This window comes from Gymnoscopelus microlampas, assembly GCF_963454915.1.
Source record: "Gymnoscopelus microlampas genome assembly, chromosome: 6".
NCBI lineage: Eukaryota > Metazoa > Chordata > Actinopteri > Myctophiformes > Myctophidae > Gymnoscopelus > Gymnoscopelus microlampas.
Genome location: NC_139943.1, coordinates 6,268,703 through 6,285,481, shown reverse-complemented (window position 1 = coordinate 6,285,481; position 16,779 = coordinate 6,268,703). Strand labels below are relative to the sequence as shown.

General features: G+C 41.9%; 2 protein-coding genes across 6 annotated transcripts in view; one reads left to right on the top strand and one right to left on the bottom strand.

Annotated features, from left to right (window-relative positions):
* The window catches only part of myo5c (myosin VC), a 68,671-nt gene that overhangs the window by 12,132 nt on the left and 39,760 nt on the right, over positions 1-16,779 (top strand). For 4 of the 5 annotated variants that reach the window (XM_084060428.1, XM_084060425.1, XM_084060426.1 and 1 more), the window contains 10 exons: positions 6,062-6,206; positions 8,009-8,165; positions 8,780-8,923; positions 9,869-9,950; positions 10,781-10,888; positions 12,226-12,332; positions 12,969-13,234; positions 14,044-14,125; positions 14,568-14,708; positions 16,063-16,185. In XM_084060428.1, the coding sequence (XP_083916554.1) occupies positions 6,062-6,206; positions 8,009-8,165; positions 8,780-8,923; positions 9,869-9,950; positions 10,781-10,888; positions 12,226-12,332; positions 12,969-13,234; positions 14,044-14,125; positions 14,568-14,708; positions 16,063-16,185 (1,355 nt within the window). Of the gene's footprint in view, positions 1-6,061; positions 6,207-8,008; positions 8,166-8,779; positions 8,924-9,868; positions 9,951-10,729; positions 10,889-12,225; positions 12,333-12,968; positions 13,235-14,043; positions 14,126-14,567; positions 14,709-16,062; positions 16,186-16,779 lie in introns of those variants that run through there. The other variant, XM_084060429.1, reaches the window with a different exon arrangement.
* Positions 315-3,116, bottom strand: LOC311047841 (E3 ubiquitin-protein ligase TRIM35-like; the record flags this gene model as incomplete). Its single annotated transcript, XM_084060791.1, has 2 exons — positions 315-409; positions 1,706-3,116. 2 exons carry the CDS (start codon positions 3,114-3,116, stop codon positions 315-317), a joined length of 1,506 nt encoding a protein of 501 aa, XP_083916917.1.

The following is a 16,779-nucleotide window of genomic DNA, read 5'->3' as shown; positions in this document are numbered from 1 at the left end:
GTTGCATTCATAAAACCAAGGCATATGTCCTCATGATACAATAAGCATGTCACTCAGTACTCTATGGCTATAAGTAAGAGCGTGTCAGCCATATGTGGTGGCTGCCAATTATGGCAGAGACAGAACAATAAGTTTCCAGCCTTTTTGCCTCCTTTTTTGGGCATCCCAAGTTTTTGAAACCCTCTAACAACCAGTGTGCGTGTATGTCTTACACTGCCAAATATAAAAACATATAGTGTGCACTTGTAACCTAGCTCTGAGATGGTATGTAAGGAGTGGTTGGTATTTAATGACCGTGTTCATAAAGACTTTGTCTAGGAGGCAAAGGTGCAGGCTATCTCTAATACAGACACTTCTCTGGACTCTTCATCAACCATACCAACATCGGTGTATTCGCTGTCAAAGATGTCTGGGTTATCACAGAGATTAAACATGGATGAAATGACACAGGAATGTTTGTGCATTCTCACTGTACATGTATGATATTTTGATGTGTCCTTCGCCATGACGCACACGCACACGCACACACACACACACTTGGCAGTGAGGCATATTAGCAGTTTGAACAACTTGAAACTACTACTACTGTCAGACAGAAAGTAGAAGATCCATTAACACATAGATGAACATGCCATGCTTGTTGTCAGTTTGTTTTTTACAGCTATTACCAGTAAATTATAGACATGGTTATAATACTAGACTGTTATATTGACCCATTTAGACCTGAGGCCGATTCTAAAAACGCCTTCTAAATCCTGACCTACGTTTTCTGAAAAACTCAAAGGTATAGTTACAAAAAGGGCTTCCCGCCCAAAATGGGTTAATAAGCTGTCACTTTACCGTACCTCTACCCAGAACCAACACACTAAAGAAAATAGTAATGTACAGAGTCATTGCATACTAGAATGTGACTACTAACTAGAAATACATTTGGTTTCAAAAAATAAACTTGGGAATCAATCAGAAAGGAAATGAGATTAATAGGTTGTTATTATTATTTTTGCTTTCAGACAGACAAACCTGTTCAAAGTGGTTCATGTGTGTTTTGTAATAATAATCAAAATCTGCAAAGTAACTAATGTTTTCAAATAATTGTAGTGGAGTAAAAGTACAATATTTTCCTCTGAGATGTAGTGGAGTAGAAGTAAAAGTATTGAAAATTGTACATACTGAAGAAAGTAGAAAATACCTCAAAGTTTTACTTAAGTACTGTACTTGAGTACATGTACTTAGTTACTTTACTAGGACTCCTCCCAACCCCCACAAGTGTAATTAGCTCTATAAACCACATCAATAAAACAATGAAATCACATCTTGTAACAGCATCATAACAGACTGAATGCTGACTGTTACAAACACACGTCTGACTCACTTTACTCTCATCATCTTTAATAAGATCAAATACATCAACAGACATCATCACTGACACATAGAAACTATAGAATTCAAACCTGATCCTTAAATGACAAACACTACAATATAAAACATGTTATCAGTAATAATCATATCAAACATGTCACCATTATACCAATATATTTTACGTTTATACATTACACAATAAAAGTATGTTATCAGGAATCATTTTATCTGTTTAACTATCTGTCCACCATAATAATTAATGACCTGCCATAAAATATTAGCCCTTAATCAATACCAGATCAATATGTTCAGTATAGGTTTTTAATTGGACACCAGACCCTCTAACTGTGGTTTTCCAGAGTGACACAGATCTTCCCTGGTAACATCTTCAGAGACGTACGACTATATTTAGTAATGCATGGAAACAGTGTCTCAGTGAAAGTGTGTGTGAAGGTGTGTAGGTGTGTGTTAGAATCAGGATCAGAGAAGGACAGCTGTCCTCTGTCCCAGTCCAGCTGGACTCTGATCCTCCGGGGTTCCTGATTCACCGAGAGATCAGTCTCCTTAACCCCTGATGAGGAGACTGCAGTGTATTCATCGTAATAGAACTGTATAAACCAGTATCCTCTCCCTGTGTTTCCCTTCCTCTGGTAAGACTCCACACACACACCTACTTCCCAGTATTTATGGTCTCCAACCTCAACATCCCAGCTGTGAGACCCTGAGTTAAAGCCCTCAGAACCCAGGACTTGGAGCCAGCTGTCAAACCTCTCTGGGTTGTCAGGAAGCTGCTGTCTCTCTACACGTCTCACACTGGTCAGATCATCAGACAGCATGAGTACAGGATGAGCAGTGTTGGGGTCCAGGATGACAGGAGTGTAGGAGACAATGTCCTTCATCTTGTCCCAGACTCTGAAGGTCAGGTTCTTCAGGTGTTTGGCCTCGTCTATCAGCGCTCCTGAGACCGGCGGTGGGTCCTGCAGGGTGAGCTGGACTCCCTCCATCGTGGTCTTGTAGTTCTGCAGGAATGAGACGTGGTCGTCGGCTCTCAGCTGGTCCTCAGCAGCTTGGATTGCATTGGAGAGGGTTTCCATTTCTCTGCTCAGACCCTCAATCCTCTCCTTCATCTCCTGACTCTTCTGAGCCTCTTCCTCCCGCAGTGCGGCGATCCTGGCCTCCTCTTCCTCCTGTAGGAACCGACGAAGATTCTGAAACTGTTCCTTAATCTGCGTCTCTGTGTTCCTGGCCTGAACCTTGATGTGATTTTCTGTTTTGTCGTAATCTGTTTTAACTCCATCAAACACCTTCAGTTTCTCCTTTAAAGGCTTCAGTGATTCCTGGACCTTCTGTTTGCAACGTCCAGACGCTTCATCCACGGGTAAGAACTTGTGTCCGGCGTGTTTTTCTGAATCGCGACACACGAGACACACCAGCTGTTGGTCTTCCAGACAGAAGAGCTTGAGCTTCTCACCGTGTGCGGTGCAGAGGACCTCAGAGCTCACCGACGAGAAGCTCCGGCCTTTCTCCTTCAAGAGGTTCTCACACAGGTTCTTCAGCACAAAGTTTGTAAGAGGAATGTCCCTGGAGGATCTCCTCTGACAAACAGGACATTCTTTTGTTGGTCTTTCCGTCCACCATTCCTGCAGACAGTCTTTGCAGAAGCTGTGGCCACAGGACAGCACAACGGGATGTTTAAAGATGTCATGACACACGGGACAGTTCAGCTCTTCTTCCTGAACAGTCAAACGGGAAGCCATGTTGTCTGCCGCTCACACACCTGATCTGGAATGTTCTCTTAGACTGTTACACCAGAGGAATACTAGAAGACAAAACAACAACAATAACATTATGAGTATTAATATGTATTAGTAGTAGTAGTTTTAATAGTAGTGTTTGTAGTATTCATACTAACAGTAATAGTTTTAGCACTTGTTTATAATCTTCCTGTTCTTACCTCAGTGCAGATTGTATCAGATAACAGTCTGTCGGTCTGCCAGGTTGTTCAAATGATCCGTCCGTCTATTAATGTATCTATTTATTGATATTTGCCTCTCGGTTTGTTTTCCGTGTTGCAGTCTCTGACGAGTGACTCTCAGTCTGAGAAAATGGCTGAGCGACTGAACAAGGAAATGGACTTTGATTAATTTTCTTCTGATAACAGGAATGACACACACACACACACACACACACACACACACACACACACACACACACACACACACACACACACACACACACACACACACACACACACACACACACACACACACACACACAGTATGTTATCATAAGACAATGAATCAAAGTTCATTTTCTTGTAGATAACTGGTTGTACGGTTGCTCCCAGGCAGACATAAATGTTGTTGTTTTTTGTGCCTTATGAGAGCGTTAGTTCTCAATGGATATGCTCCCTGAATAATAACCGTTTCAAATACACCAATATGTGGTTTGGAGACCTCCAGGGGTCCTTGAAGGCGTTCCAGTGGGGCCCCAGCAAAATGTGCTAATAAAACATCCAAATCAGTTTAAACACTTAAACCTGGAATGTGCTCCTCCCACATTTGACTCAACTAGAAAAACTGTTTTAAAAAAATAAACTTAAGTAAGCAATAATCAGAAAGGAAATTAGAAAATTAGATTAGGTTGTTATTATTATTATTATTATTGGTATTTTCAGACAGACAAACCATTTTTAAAAATTCTTATTTTACTTTTAATGTAATTTGTGTTCTCAAATGTTGTGCCACTAATTTATCGCCAATCACTCCCCGTCCGGAAAGCCCTTAACAGTTGCTATATACCTCTCTCCATCGGGAGATGGAGAGAGGTACACGTCTACCCAGCTGGCACGCGACGTCCGTTGACGTTGATTTTTGGTTGGATTTAGGTCGTGACGTCAGCTAACCAAAATCCAACGTTGGACCAACGTCAACTTCCAACGTTGTATCAACGTATTAATTTGACGTCAATTGACGTTGATATTTGGTTGGTTTTAGGTTGTGTTGGTAACTGACCAATAACCAACGTCTATTCAACGTAATATCCCAACGTCATGTTGACGTCGAATACTGACATGCTGTTTGATGTTTTAACTCCATCAAACACCTTCAGTTTCTCCTTTAAAGGCTTCAGTGATTCCTGGACCTTCTGTTTGCAACGTCCAGACGCTTCATCCACGGGTAAGAACTTGTGTCCGGCGTGTTTTTCTGAATCGCGACACACGAGACACACCAGCTGTTGGTCTTCCAGACAGAAGAGCTTGAGCTTCTCACCGTGTGCGGTGCAGAGGACCTCAGAGCTCACCGACGAGAAGCTCCGGCCTTTCTCCTTCAAGAGGTTCTCACACAGGTTCTTCAGCACAAAGTTTGTAAGAGGAATGTCCCTGGAGGATCTCCTCTGACAAACAGGACATTCTTTTGTTGGTCTTTCCGTCCACCATTCCTGCAGACAGTCTTTGCAGAAGCTGTGGCCACAGGACAGCACAACGGGATGTTTAAAGATGTCATGACACACGGGACAGTTCAGCTCTTCTTCCTGAACAGTCAAACGGGAAGCCATGTTGTCTGCCGCTCACACACCTGATCTGGAATGTTCTCTTAGACTGTTACACCAGAGGAATACTAGAAGACAAAACAACAACAATAACATTATGAGTATTAATATGTATTAGTAGTAGTAGTTTTAATAGTAGTGTTTGTAGTATTCATACTAACAGTAATAGTTTTAGCACTTGTTTATAATCTTCCTGTTCTTACCTCAGTGCAGATTGTATCAGATAACAGTCTGTCGGTCTGCCAGGTTGTTCAAATGATCCGTCCGTCTATTAATGTATCTATTTATTGATATTTGCCTCTCGGTTTGTTTTCCGTGTTGCAGTCTCTGACGAGTGACTCTCAGTCTGAGAAAATGGCTGAGCGACTGAACAAGGAAATGGACTTTGATTAATTTTCTTCTGATAACAGGAATGACACACACACACACACACACACACACACACACACACACACACACACACACACACACACACACACACACACACACACACACACACACACACACACACACACACAGTATGTTATCATAAGACAATGAATCAAAGTTCATTTTCTTGTAGATAACTGGTTGTACGGTTGCTCCCAGGCAGACATAAATGTTGTTGTTTTTTGTGCCTTATGAGAGCGTTAGTTCTCAATGGATATGCTCCCTGAATAATAACCGTTTCAAATACACCAATATGTAGTTTGGAGACCTCCAGGGGTCCTTGAAGGCGTTCCAGTGGGGCCCCAGCAAAATGTGCTAATAAAACATCCAAATCAGTTTAAACACTTAAACCTGGAATGTGCTCCTCCCACATTTGACTCAACTAGAAAAACTGTTTTTAAAAAATAAACTTAAGTAAGCAATAATCAGAAAGGAAATTAGAAAATTAGATTAGGTTGTTATTATTATTATTATTATTGGTATTTTCAGACAGACAAACCATTTTTAAAAATTCTTATTTTACTTTTAATGTAATTTGTGTTCTCAAATGTTGTGCCACTAATTTATCGCCAATCACTCCCCGTCCGGAAAGCCCTTAACAGTTGCTATATACCTCTCTCCATCGGGAGATGGAGAGAGGTACACGTCTATACTTGTGTTATGACAGTGATATCCAGACCGCTTGGTTGAAGTTGTGTGATGTCATTTCCTGTTCCTTCAGGTATCATCCTTGTGTCGGTGAACCCGTACAAACAGCTTCACATCTACGGAGATGCGGTCATCCAGGCCTACGCTGGACAGAACATGGGGGACATGGACCCTCACATATTCGCCGTGGCAGAGGAGGCCTACAAGCAGATGGCCCGGTAATGTCACGTACACTGTACAAGATTATTACACTGCACTACAACTGTAAGCTCACCCCCCCCCAAAAAAATCCAATGATTAGTCACCCCATGGAGGCTTGAATTCATGGATATTTTTGGGGCGGTGTAGCCGCCCCCTATAAGTGAGTTTTGGACACTGACCAATCCTGCACCGTGATTGGCCAGTCTACAACGCATTGTATACCCCTAACCCTTCCATTGTTAATGCAAATCGATACTTTTGCAAAGTCAGCCAATCACATTACAGCTAGTGTCATCACCACTAACTGTAATGTGATTGGCTGACTTTGCAAATTCAGGACTGTGATTGGCTAGCGAAACACATGACACATGTGCAGCCCTATAAATAGCAGTATGGACTTAAAAAAAAGAGATTTATCTTTTTTTTAAGTGAGTCATGTTGTGATGACCACACACCGCCCACTTCACACTGGGTGTGATTTTTTAGTTTTTGTCTCATTCCTAAGACAATAATTTGATGACCAGCGGACCGGCAGGCAGCGTTTCCGGTAGGAGACACAAAGGAGACTCTTTGTGTCTTCTACCGAAACCGCTGCCGGTCATCAAATTATTGGCTTGGGAATGCGACAAAAAACTAAAAAAATATCTATGAATTCAAGTCTGCATGGGGTGACTAATCCATAGAACATAAGGTTATTTTGGGGGTGAACTATACCTTTAAAACTATGTTGTGTCTTGGGTGGTCCCTACTGAACCTGGGGTGACAGTGTCTGGTGGTCCCCCAAGACAAAGCACTGCATGGACCTGGGGCGACAAGCCCCTTCCCTCCCTTTGGAACTCACTCCCAGCTCACATCAAAGCACCCCCCCCCCACCCCCACCCAAACCTCATCACGTTTAACCCATTCAAACCGGGAACGCATCTGTATACTTTGGGCTATTCAAAAATAGCAGATCTACAAGATCAAGCTACGAGCTTGTAGATCTGCTATTTTTGAAAAAATCTTGGGACTTGGGACTCAAATATTTGCATCTGGGGCGTCCCTGGAACAAAATATTTAGAAATGGGGCGTGTCCGCGGCCAAATATGTATAATTTTGGGAGGTCCTTGACGTGCAAAAGTTTTAGAACCACTGATATTTTGTCCCAGGGACCCCCAGAAGCAAAGATTTTAGTTAGAAATGTTCGCTTGAAAAAAAAAGAAAATTGCACAAATTTGCACAATTATTTAAAAAACATTACAGATCATAGCGTGGCACCAAGTGTCACGCTATGATCTTGTGTATCTGCTATTTTTCAATAGCCAAAGAAATCTAAAAATGACACAGATTCGTTCCCGGTCTTAAAGGGTTAAAACCAACCTCAAACTGAAACTAGCAAACCCTAACTGAAACTAAACTGAATTGAAAATAGAAACTAACACAACTAACACAAAACTATAATGTTGAGTGTTAGCAGAATATACAGTTTTTGACTACAGTATGATGAGAATGTTGTGTTTTAATATCTTTCATAGGAACCATAACAACCAGTCCATCATAGTAAACAATAATATTATCTTTTAATATCTTCCATAGGGACCATAAGAACCAGTCCATCATAGTAAACAATAATATTATCTTTTAATATCTTCCATAGGGACCATAAGAACCAGTCCATCATAGTAAACAATAATATTATCTTTTAATATCTTCCATAGGGACCATAAGAACCAGTCCATCATAGTAAACAATAATATTATATTTTAATATCTTTCATAGGGACCATAAGAACCAGTCCATCATAGTAAACAATAATATTATATTTTAATATCTTTCATAGGGACCATAAGAACCAGTCCATCATAGTCAGTGGGGAGTCTGGAGCAGGGAAGACGGTTTCTGCTCGCTACGCCATGAGGTACTTCGCTGTGGTCAGCAAGTCCAGCAGCAAGACCCGAGTGGAGGAGAAGGTTCTGGCGTCTAATCCAATAACAGAGGTACTGTACCATGTCAATGCACCTGTGTCAAGGAATATTTACATTATGCTTAATGTCACAGGTAAACTGGTAGAAAAAGACACAAAAACAAGACAGAGACTATAAGAAAATATATTTTTATTTAATTTTTTGCTCGCATATACAGTAGCACTGACTAAGGTTCTTATGACCGAAACGTTTGCTGCTTTTTTTTTTCACTTTGAGCACTTAAAATAGAATAAAATCTCTGTCTAAAGGAGGCCTTAAAAAGTATGTTTCTTCCAGTTTTCCTTTGTATTTGAGACCACCGCACCTACAGTCAACCCTGAACAAAGGACAAAGAAGGGTGCAACAGTTTACCCTGGCCTAAACTTTAATGAAAAAGGGAACCCCCTATTTTAAATAATCAGAACGTTTCTGTCAGGCCATTTTTAATGATTTAAATAATCAGAACATGTGTTTCCAGGCTATATGAATTGATTTAAATAATCAGAACATGTGTTTCCAGGCTATAGGAAATGATTTAAATAATCAGAACATGTGTTTCCAGGCCATAGGGAATGATTTTAAATAATCATAATGTGTGTTTCCAGGCCATATGGAATGATTTACATAACCAGAGCATGTGTTTCCAGGCCATAGGGAATGCAAAGACCACCAGGAACGACAACAGCAGCCGCTTTGGGAAATACACAGAGATCAGCTTTGACAGGAAGTACCGGATCATCGGAGCCAACATGAGGACCTACCTGCTGGAGAAGTCCAGGGTGGTCTTTCAGGTATGTTTTATACCTGCTGGAGAAGTCCAGGGTGGTCTTTCAGGTATGTTTTATACCTGCTGGAGAAGTCCAGGGTGGTCTTTCAGGTATGTAATCTATTCTAAATGACCTTTTTTACCTTTGCATAAGACTGCAAGGGAGAAGAGTCTGGGACGATGTGGAGCGTTGTCCCGGATGTTTTAGGGAAGGTTTCTGACTGCTGCCTCTGTGTTAGCTGATCTGATCTGAGTGAGCGGGGAGGGGTATTTCACATGCTTATTTAGACCAGGGGGTCTTCACCGGGGGGTGAATCCAACCTATTGATGTAAAAGATAATGTGTAAACAAACAAGCAAAAAAACTTACATTTAAACAACACTGACCACAGTGCTGTCAAACAAGTCTATACAGCTATATATGAAATCTATGAAAAGGTTTAATCTGCAATACAATGTTATACACTATGTAGTGATGGGGGTCCCTGATTCATTTCTCTCTCAGCTAAGGGGTCCTTGGCCTGAAAAACTTTGAAGATCCCTCATTAACTCTTTCATTGTTTTATAAAAGATTGCGCTGTTCTCTGTCAGTCGGGTGATGAGGTTCACACATTTCTCTCACACATGGGGCGGCAGTGGCTCAGGGGTAGAGTGGCCGGGTAGAGTGAACTGGAAACCGCAAGGTTCCCAGTTCGATCCCGGGCCCAGAGTTAGTGTTGAAGTGTCCTTGAGCAAGACACTGAACCCCTAATACTCCCGATGAGCAGGTTGGTGCCTTGCATGGTTTCCTCCGCCATTGGTGTATGAATGTGTGTGTGAATGGGTGAATGTAATGCACAATCTATGTAAAGCACTTTAGATAAAAGCGCTTTATAAATGCACCATTTACCATTTACTCCCCCCGCCCAACACTCCCTCCCTGCTAACAGCCCCCCCCCTTCAAACTTCAAGGTTTTCTCTTTGATTTCCAGGCAGAGAATGAGAGAAACTACCACATCTTCTACCAGATGTGCTCCTGTGCCGACCGACCCGAGTTCAAGAGCCTCCGACTGCGTGAGTCCCTGGTGTCTGCTACCAACATGACATTAACCCATTAAAACCGGGAACGCGTCCGTGTGTCATTTTTAGATTTCTTTGGCTATTCGAAAATAGCAGATCTACAAGCTCATAGGGCGACACAGAGTGCTATGAACTTGTATATCTGCTATTTTTGACAAATCGTGAAATGTTTGCAAATCTTTGATTATATATATTTTTAAAGCTAATATTTGTAACTCAAAGCTTTGTTTCTGGGGGTCTCTGGAACAACATATATATTTTTTTTTCTTTCTTCCAAAAACAGTATATATATATATATATATATATCAACCTACGTACGTTTTTCAGAAAACTCTTACAAATAGAATATTTGAAAACATTACCGCAAAACTACCTCATTTCTTTGTGTGCGGTTTTCTAATATTTTTGGACACAGAATCAAATGTTTTATTGTCATGAATGATTCACCAGGAGCGTGGGTGGCTTGGTTCCAGGCTTAAAATAATTAATATAAATATTTGGGGAAATCTCTATGGGAACAATGATTGGGCAGTTCCAGTACATCTCGGTATGTTCATAGTGTTGTGCAGTGAGTGCGGGGCAGTTCCAGTACATCTCAGTATGTTCATAGTGTTGTGCAGTGAGTGCGGGGCAGTTCCAGTACATCTCAGTATGTTCATAGTGTTGTGCAGTGAGCGCGGGGCAGTTCCAGTACATCTCAGTATGTTCATAATGTTGTGCAGTGAGTGCGGGGCAGTTCCAGTACATCTCAGTATGTTCATAGTGTTGTGCAGTGAGTGAGGGGCAGTTCCAGTACATCTCGGTATGTTCATAATGTTGTGCAGTGAGCGCGGGGCAGTTCCAGTACACCTGCATGGGAGGTGAGGTCAGCGTGGAGGGAGTGGACGATCGCTCGGCCATGGAGGAGACCCTGAGGACCTTCTCTCTGCTGGGTGAGATGACCTTTGAACCCGACCTGACGTCTGTGTCACTTTTATTTCCTTCTTTAATCGCCTAAACGTTATTGATTGATTAGCCTCGATCTCCAGACTGTTATTGTTTAGTTTTGCTAAAAAATAAAAGCCTGGAGGAACGCGTCGGTGTACTCGGTATAGGAAGCGTTTCATTTCCTCAACCAACCAGAGTGCAGTGGGCGTCGCTCGTAATGTTGTGTTAACGGGGCGGGGGTTGACGGACAGATCGGTGAACCAATGGGATCAGGCGCAATCTCTCTCTTGGATCAAATCGACAGGAAGTGGAAAACACACAGGAATTGGAAAGCCTAGGAAACAGGTGAATAGGTGGGGGGCATACCAGATCGTTTTCGCTCCCTCTAGTGTAGTGAGTGTGGGTGTCACTCACTTTGGAGAAGTAGTTAGTCAGTTATGAGGGTATTGAGGGCTCTGTCCCTTTTGACTATCTTAAAAAAAAACAATTTACTCCCCGTATCTGCGCTAGGGGTGGGACGATATGGGTATCTCACGATACGATATCTGTGGCGTTATTAGGCCCTCGATAACAATAATATCACGATATTCGATATATTGCGATATTACGATATATCGCATAAAATTTCACCAACGATATATCACGATAGTCCTTGTATTCAATTCATAAACACATAAACTAGCACCAAACAGTTCAAAATCATCATCACACAAATACAGAGTCGGAAAAAAGGTATCAAAAATATATCTTTTTTAATATCGATATTTTTCGGCAGTATATCGATTATTTATCGTGGGAGAAAGTATCGCGATATATCGTCCCACCCCTAATCTGCGCGACGTAGGCGGCTCCGCCTTTTTAGGAGAGCGGAAGCAGGTGGGAGTCTTTTGATTCCAATGGGAGAAGTGAACGTGAACACAGCTTCTGAACCATTCTTTAGCTCCATGGTCACTGAACTAAATATTGAACCTGATCGCCACAAGCCACTCAATATTCCCAAAATAGAGAGAGACACATCAGGAGAAAATCAACGTTATTATCGACCTTTCTCTGTCCCAGCAACACCAGTAAACATAGGACGTTCTGCCGTCAGACGGCAGTTTTCTTCTGCTTTGTTTTTGTTTTTGATTGTTTTTGTTCTTGATTGTTTTGTCTTTTGTTGTATGAAAGGCCATATATGTGTATGATTTTGTTGACCGAAATAAACTTTAACTTTAACTTTATCTTTAAGACTCTGTATGCCATATGTTTGTGTACCATTGTGCCTCTAGTGGCTACAACTGGGATGGCAGGCCTAACGTTCATCTCTATCCACCATCTCTGCTCTCTCTCCTCTCGTCAGGTCTGAAGGAGGACTTTCGGTGGGACGTCTTCAAGGTGTTGGCCAGCATTCTGCACCTGGGAAACGTTAACATCAGCCACGTGGGAGGAGACAGATCCTCTGTTAATGTAAGAGCCTGTCTGTGGGGAGGGGACAAATCATCTGTTAATGTAAGAGCCTGTCTGTGGGGAGGGGACAGATCCTCTGTTAATGTAAGAGCCTGTCTGTGGGGAGGTGGGGACAACCTGTCTGTGGGGAGGGGACAAAATCCCCCAGCTAATGGGGATCCTAATAAACTCAATACGTTTGATGAACTGTTGCACCCCTTAATGTGTCCCCGTGCAGGCCAATGACCTGGTGGTGTTATGTGACTAAATGTGTCCCTGTGCAGCCCAGTGACCTGGTGGTGTTACGTGACTAAATGTGTCCCTGTGCAGCCCAGTGACCCTCACTGTGTTACGTGACTAAATGTGTCCCTGTGCAGCTCAGTGACCTGGTGGTGTTATGTGACTAAATGTGTCCCTGTGCAGCCCAGTGACCCTCACTGTGTTACGTGACTAAATGTGTCCCTGTGCAGCTCAGTGACCTGGTGGTGTTATGTGACTAAATGTGTCCCTGTGCAGCCCAGTGACCCTCACCGTGTTACGTGACTAAATGTGTCCCTGTGCAGCCCAGTGACCCTCACCGTGTTATGTGACTAAATGTGTCCCTGTGTAGCCCAGTGACCCTCACCGTGTTATGTGACTAAATGTGTCCCCGTGCAGCCCAGTGACCCTCACCTGGCCGTGCTGTGTGAACTGCTGGGGGTCCCGTCGGAGGCTCTGTGCCGGTGGCTCTGTCACCGGCGCATGGTGCTGACGTCTGAGACCCTGGTGAAGCCGGTGAACCGGGCCCAGGCGGTGAGCGCCCGCGACGCGCTGGCCAAGCACCTGTACGCCCACCTGTTCGACCGGGTCATCGCCCACATCAACGCCGCCCTGAGGGTCCCGGCCAAGCAGCACGCCTTCATAGGGGTCCTGGACATATACGGGTGAGCCCGTTTTAACCCATTAAGACCGGGAACGCATCTGTGTTTTTTTTAAGATTTATTTGGGCTATTTTTTTTTAAATCCTGGAAGATTTGTGCAAATTTATATATTAATTTATGAATTAATAATGAATATATATATAATTATATATTTTAAAGCGAACATTTTTAACTCCGATATATGCTTCTGGGGGGCCCTGGAACAACATATTTTGAGATGGGGGTCCGCGGCCAAATACATGTCATTTTGGGGGTCCTTGACATGGAAAAGTTGGAGCACCACTGATATAGCAACATACTGTTAGGATTTAGAAAACATTTTTAGATATCTATTTAGCCACGGACCCCCATCTCAAAACGTTTTGTTCCAGGGACCCCCGTGAAGCAAAGATTTGAGTTAAAAATATTCGCTTTAAAAATATATATTCAAAGATTTGCACAAATTGTCCACGATTTTCCTAGAAATTGCAGATCTACAAGCTCATAGCGTGGCACTCGGTGCCACGCCTTTTGAGCTTGTAGATGTGCTATTTTTTCTATTTTCATTTTGGACCCTGATAAGTACATAGGATGGACATAATGAGGTTTCTACCCGACAGAGACGATATAATGCTAACATCTAAAAGGACACAGATGGGTTAACAACTCAACATATATAACATTTGGAGAAAGTTAAGAGTATGACTACATTTTTTGTAATTCATTGATTGTCCTTGGTTATTAGTCATAAGATGAAGTTATTGTTTTGTTCCTGCTTCATATACAGTAACTGTTCCGTGATTTACACTAAAATTGTCACCTTTTATCGGCAGCTTTGAAACCTTTGACACCAACAGTTTTGAACAGTTTTGTATCAACTACGCCAACGAGAAACTACAGCAGCAGTTTAACCTGGTACAGTGCACACACACACACGCACACAGATGGGACATCCTTTTAATGCAGTGGTTCCCATACTTTTTCGTGCCAAGGACCCCCAGATTGATATGTATGTGGCCGCCGAACCCCACCTGAAAATATGCTGTGCCAGGGACCCCCAGAAGCAAAGATGTGTGTTAAAAATGTTCGTCTCAAAAAAAGATTTAAAGATTTGCACACATTTTCAAGATTTTTCAAAAAGAGCAAATCTACAATCTCATATGAGCTTGTAGATATGCTAATTTTGAATAGCCAAAGGTATACAATATGGATAAAGAGGTTAAAATGATTGTGACACTTTATTAGCACCTTTTGCTGGGGACCCCCTTGCTATTATTCCCCCCCAAGGACCCCTGGTTGTTGGTCCCGGACCCCACTTTGAGAACCAATGCTTTAATGTTCTCTCCTCTGTGATCAGCATGTGTTTAAGCTGGAACAAGAGGAGTACATGCGGGAGGACATCCCCTGGACGTTGATAGACTTCTATGACAACCAGCCGGTCATCGACCTGATCGAAGCCAAGATGGGGATCCTGGACCTACTGGATGAAGAGTGTGTGGTAAAAAAACAAACATGAAATACACACATCTGGATGATTAATACAGTAGTTATTACAATAGAATGGTAAATGGTAAATGGTGCATTTATATAGCGCTTTTATCCAAAGCGCTTATTAGATTGTGCATTACATTCACCCATTCACACACACATTCATACACCGATGGCGGAGGAAACCATGCAAGGCACCAACCTGCTCATCGGGAGCAATTAGATATGTACATACAGTACTACGATAGATGGATAGATAGCTTTTAGTCGTATTTTAGTTGATTTAGTCGACTGAAATGTATTTTGGCGGTGCCTTGATGGCGTCGTAATGGATGATTTTACACTTGGTTGCATGCTGAAAATAGCCGATCTACAAGCTCACAACGCGTCGCAGAGCGACGCGTTGTGAGCTTGTAGATCGGCTATTTTCAGAGCGCCACACCTGAGCGCAACCAAACATAAAATGACTTGTCTTTTAGTTCTACTGGATCTCTTCTCCACTAGATCCCTCACTAACATTTTAGTCTAGTTTTTATTTGTTGATGAAATTGTCAATATATTTAGTCTTAGTTTTAGTCATCACAGCTTAGTTTTTATTTAGTTTTAGTCATCACAGCTTAATTTGTATTTAGTTTTAGTCATCATAGCTTAGTTTTTATTTAGTTTTAGTCATCACAGCTTAGTTTTTATTTAGTTTTAGTCATCACAGCTTAATTTTTATTTAGTTTTAGTCATCATAGCTTAGTTTTTATTTAGTTTTAGTCATCACAGCTTAATTTTTATTTAGTTTTAGTCATCATAGCTTAGTTTTTATTTAGTTTTAGTCATCACAGCTTAGTTTTTATTTAGTTTTAGTCATCACAGCTTAATTTTTATTTAGTTTTAGTCATCATAGCTTAGTTTTTATTTAGTTTTAGTCATCATAGCTTAGTTTTTATTTAGTTTTAGTCATCATAGCTTAGTTTTTATTTAGTTTTAGTCATCATAGCGTAGTTTTATTTAGTATTGTCATTCAACAATACATCAAATGCATAATTGAACAAAATTCCATTCCACTGGCTTACAGAAATGTAAAACTAATAAAATCACTGTCAGTTCACAATGAGACAGAATCCACCCAACGAATATATAGAGACAGTAATGAAGATTTGCACAAATGTTCTAGATTTTTCAAAAATAGCAGATCTACAAGCTCGTAGCGTGGCACTCGGTGCCGCGCTACGAGCTTGTATATCTGCTATTTTTGAATAGACAAAGCATAAAACAATGGTTATAGCTAACAATCTAAAATGACACAGATGTGTTACCGGCCTTAATGGATTTAAGGGGTTAATGATGTGTTTGTGAACTTGCCGTTTCCTCAGTTTCCTCAGGGAACGGATCAGAACTGGCTGCAGAAACTCTACAACTACCTGGAACCCAACCCTCTGTTTGAGAAACCTCGCTTGTCCAACCAGGCCTTCGTCATCCAACACTTTGCAGATAAGGTGCAGTGAGACCTGAGGTCACTTCAAACATAGAAAGCCTTCTTTATAGAGCAGATAGAGCAGGTTTAAATGATGTCAACCCTTCCTTTTCCATGGTTAAAATTGATTGATTGATTGATTGATTGAAATACTTTATTTAGAAAGACATGGAAACAGTACAATTCACCATACAGGTTCCTCTAAACTGGATCGCCCATAAAAGCACAATGGTTTATTTAAAATGAGATCCCCAAAATGACTAGAATGCATTTATATTTTCTGTGTTATCGGGGGAGAACGGTAAACGTGCATTTGGAAGCAATGTGTAGCACGTAGCAGCATAGAAGCGGGGCGGCAGTGGCTCAGGGGTAGAGTGGCTGGATGGGAACCGTGAGGTTCCCAGTTCGATCCCGGGCTCCCCCAGAGTTAGTGTCGAAGTGTCCTTGAGCAAGACTCTGAACCCCTAATTGCTCTGGATGAACAGGTTGGTTCCTTGCATGGTTTCCTCCGCCGTGTGTGCGTGCGTGCGTGTGTCGCTTCCAACTCACCAAATAAGTGTTTGCACACGCACGTGACCTGGCCACAGCGAGACGTCTGCTCCATGCAGACTTTTTT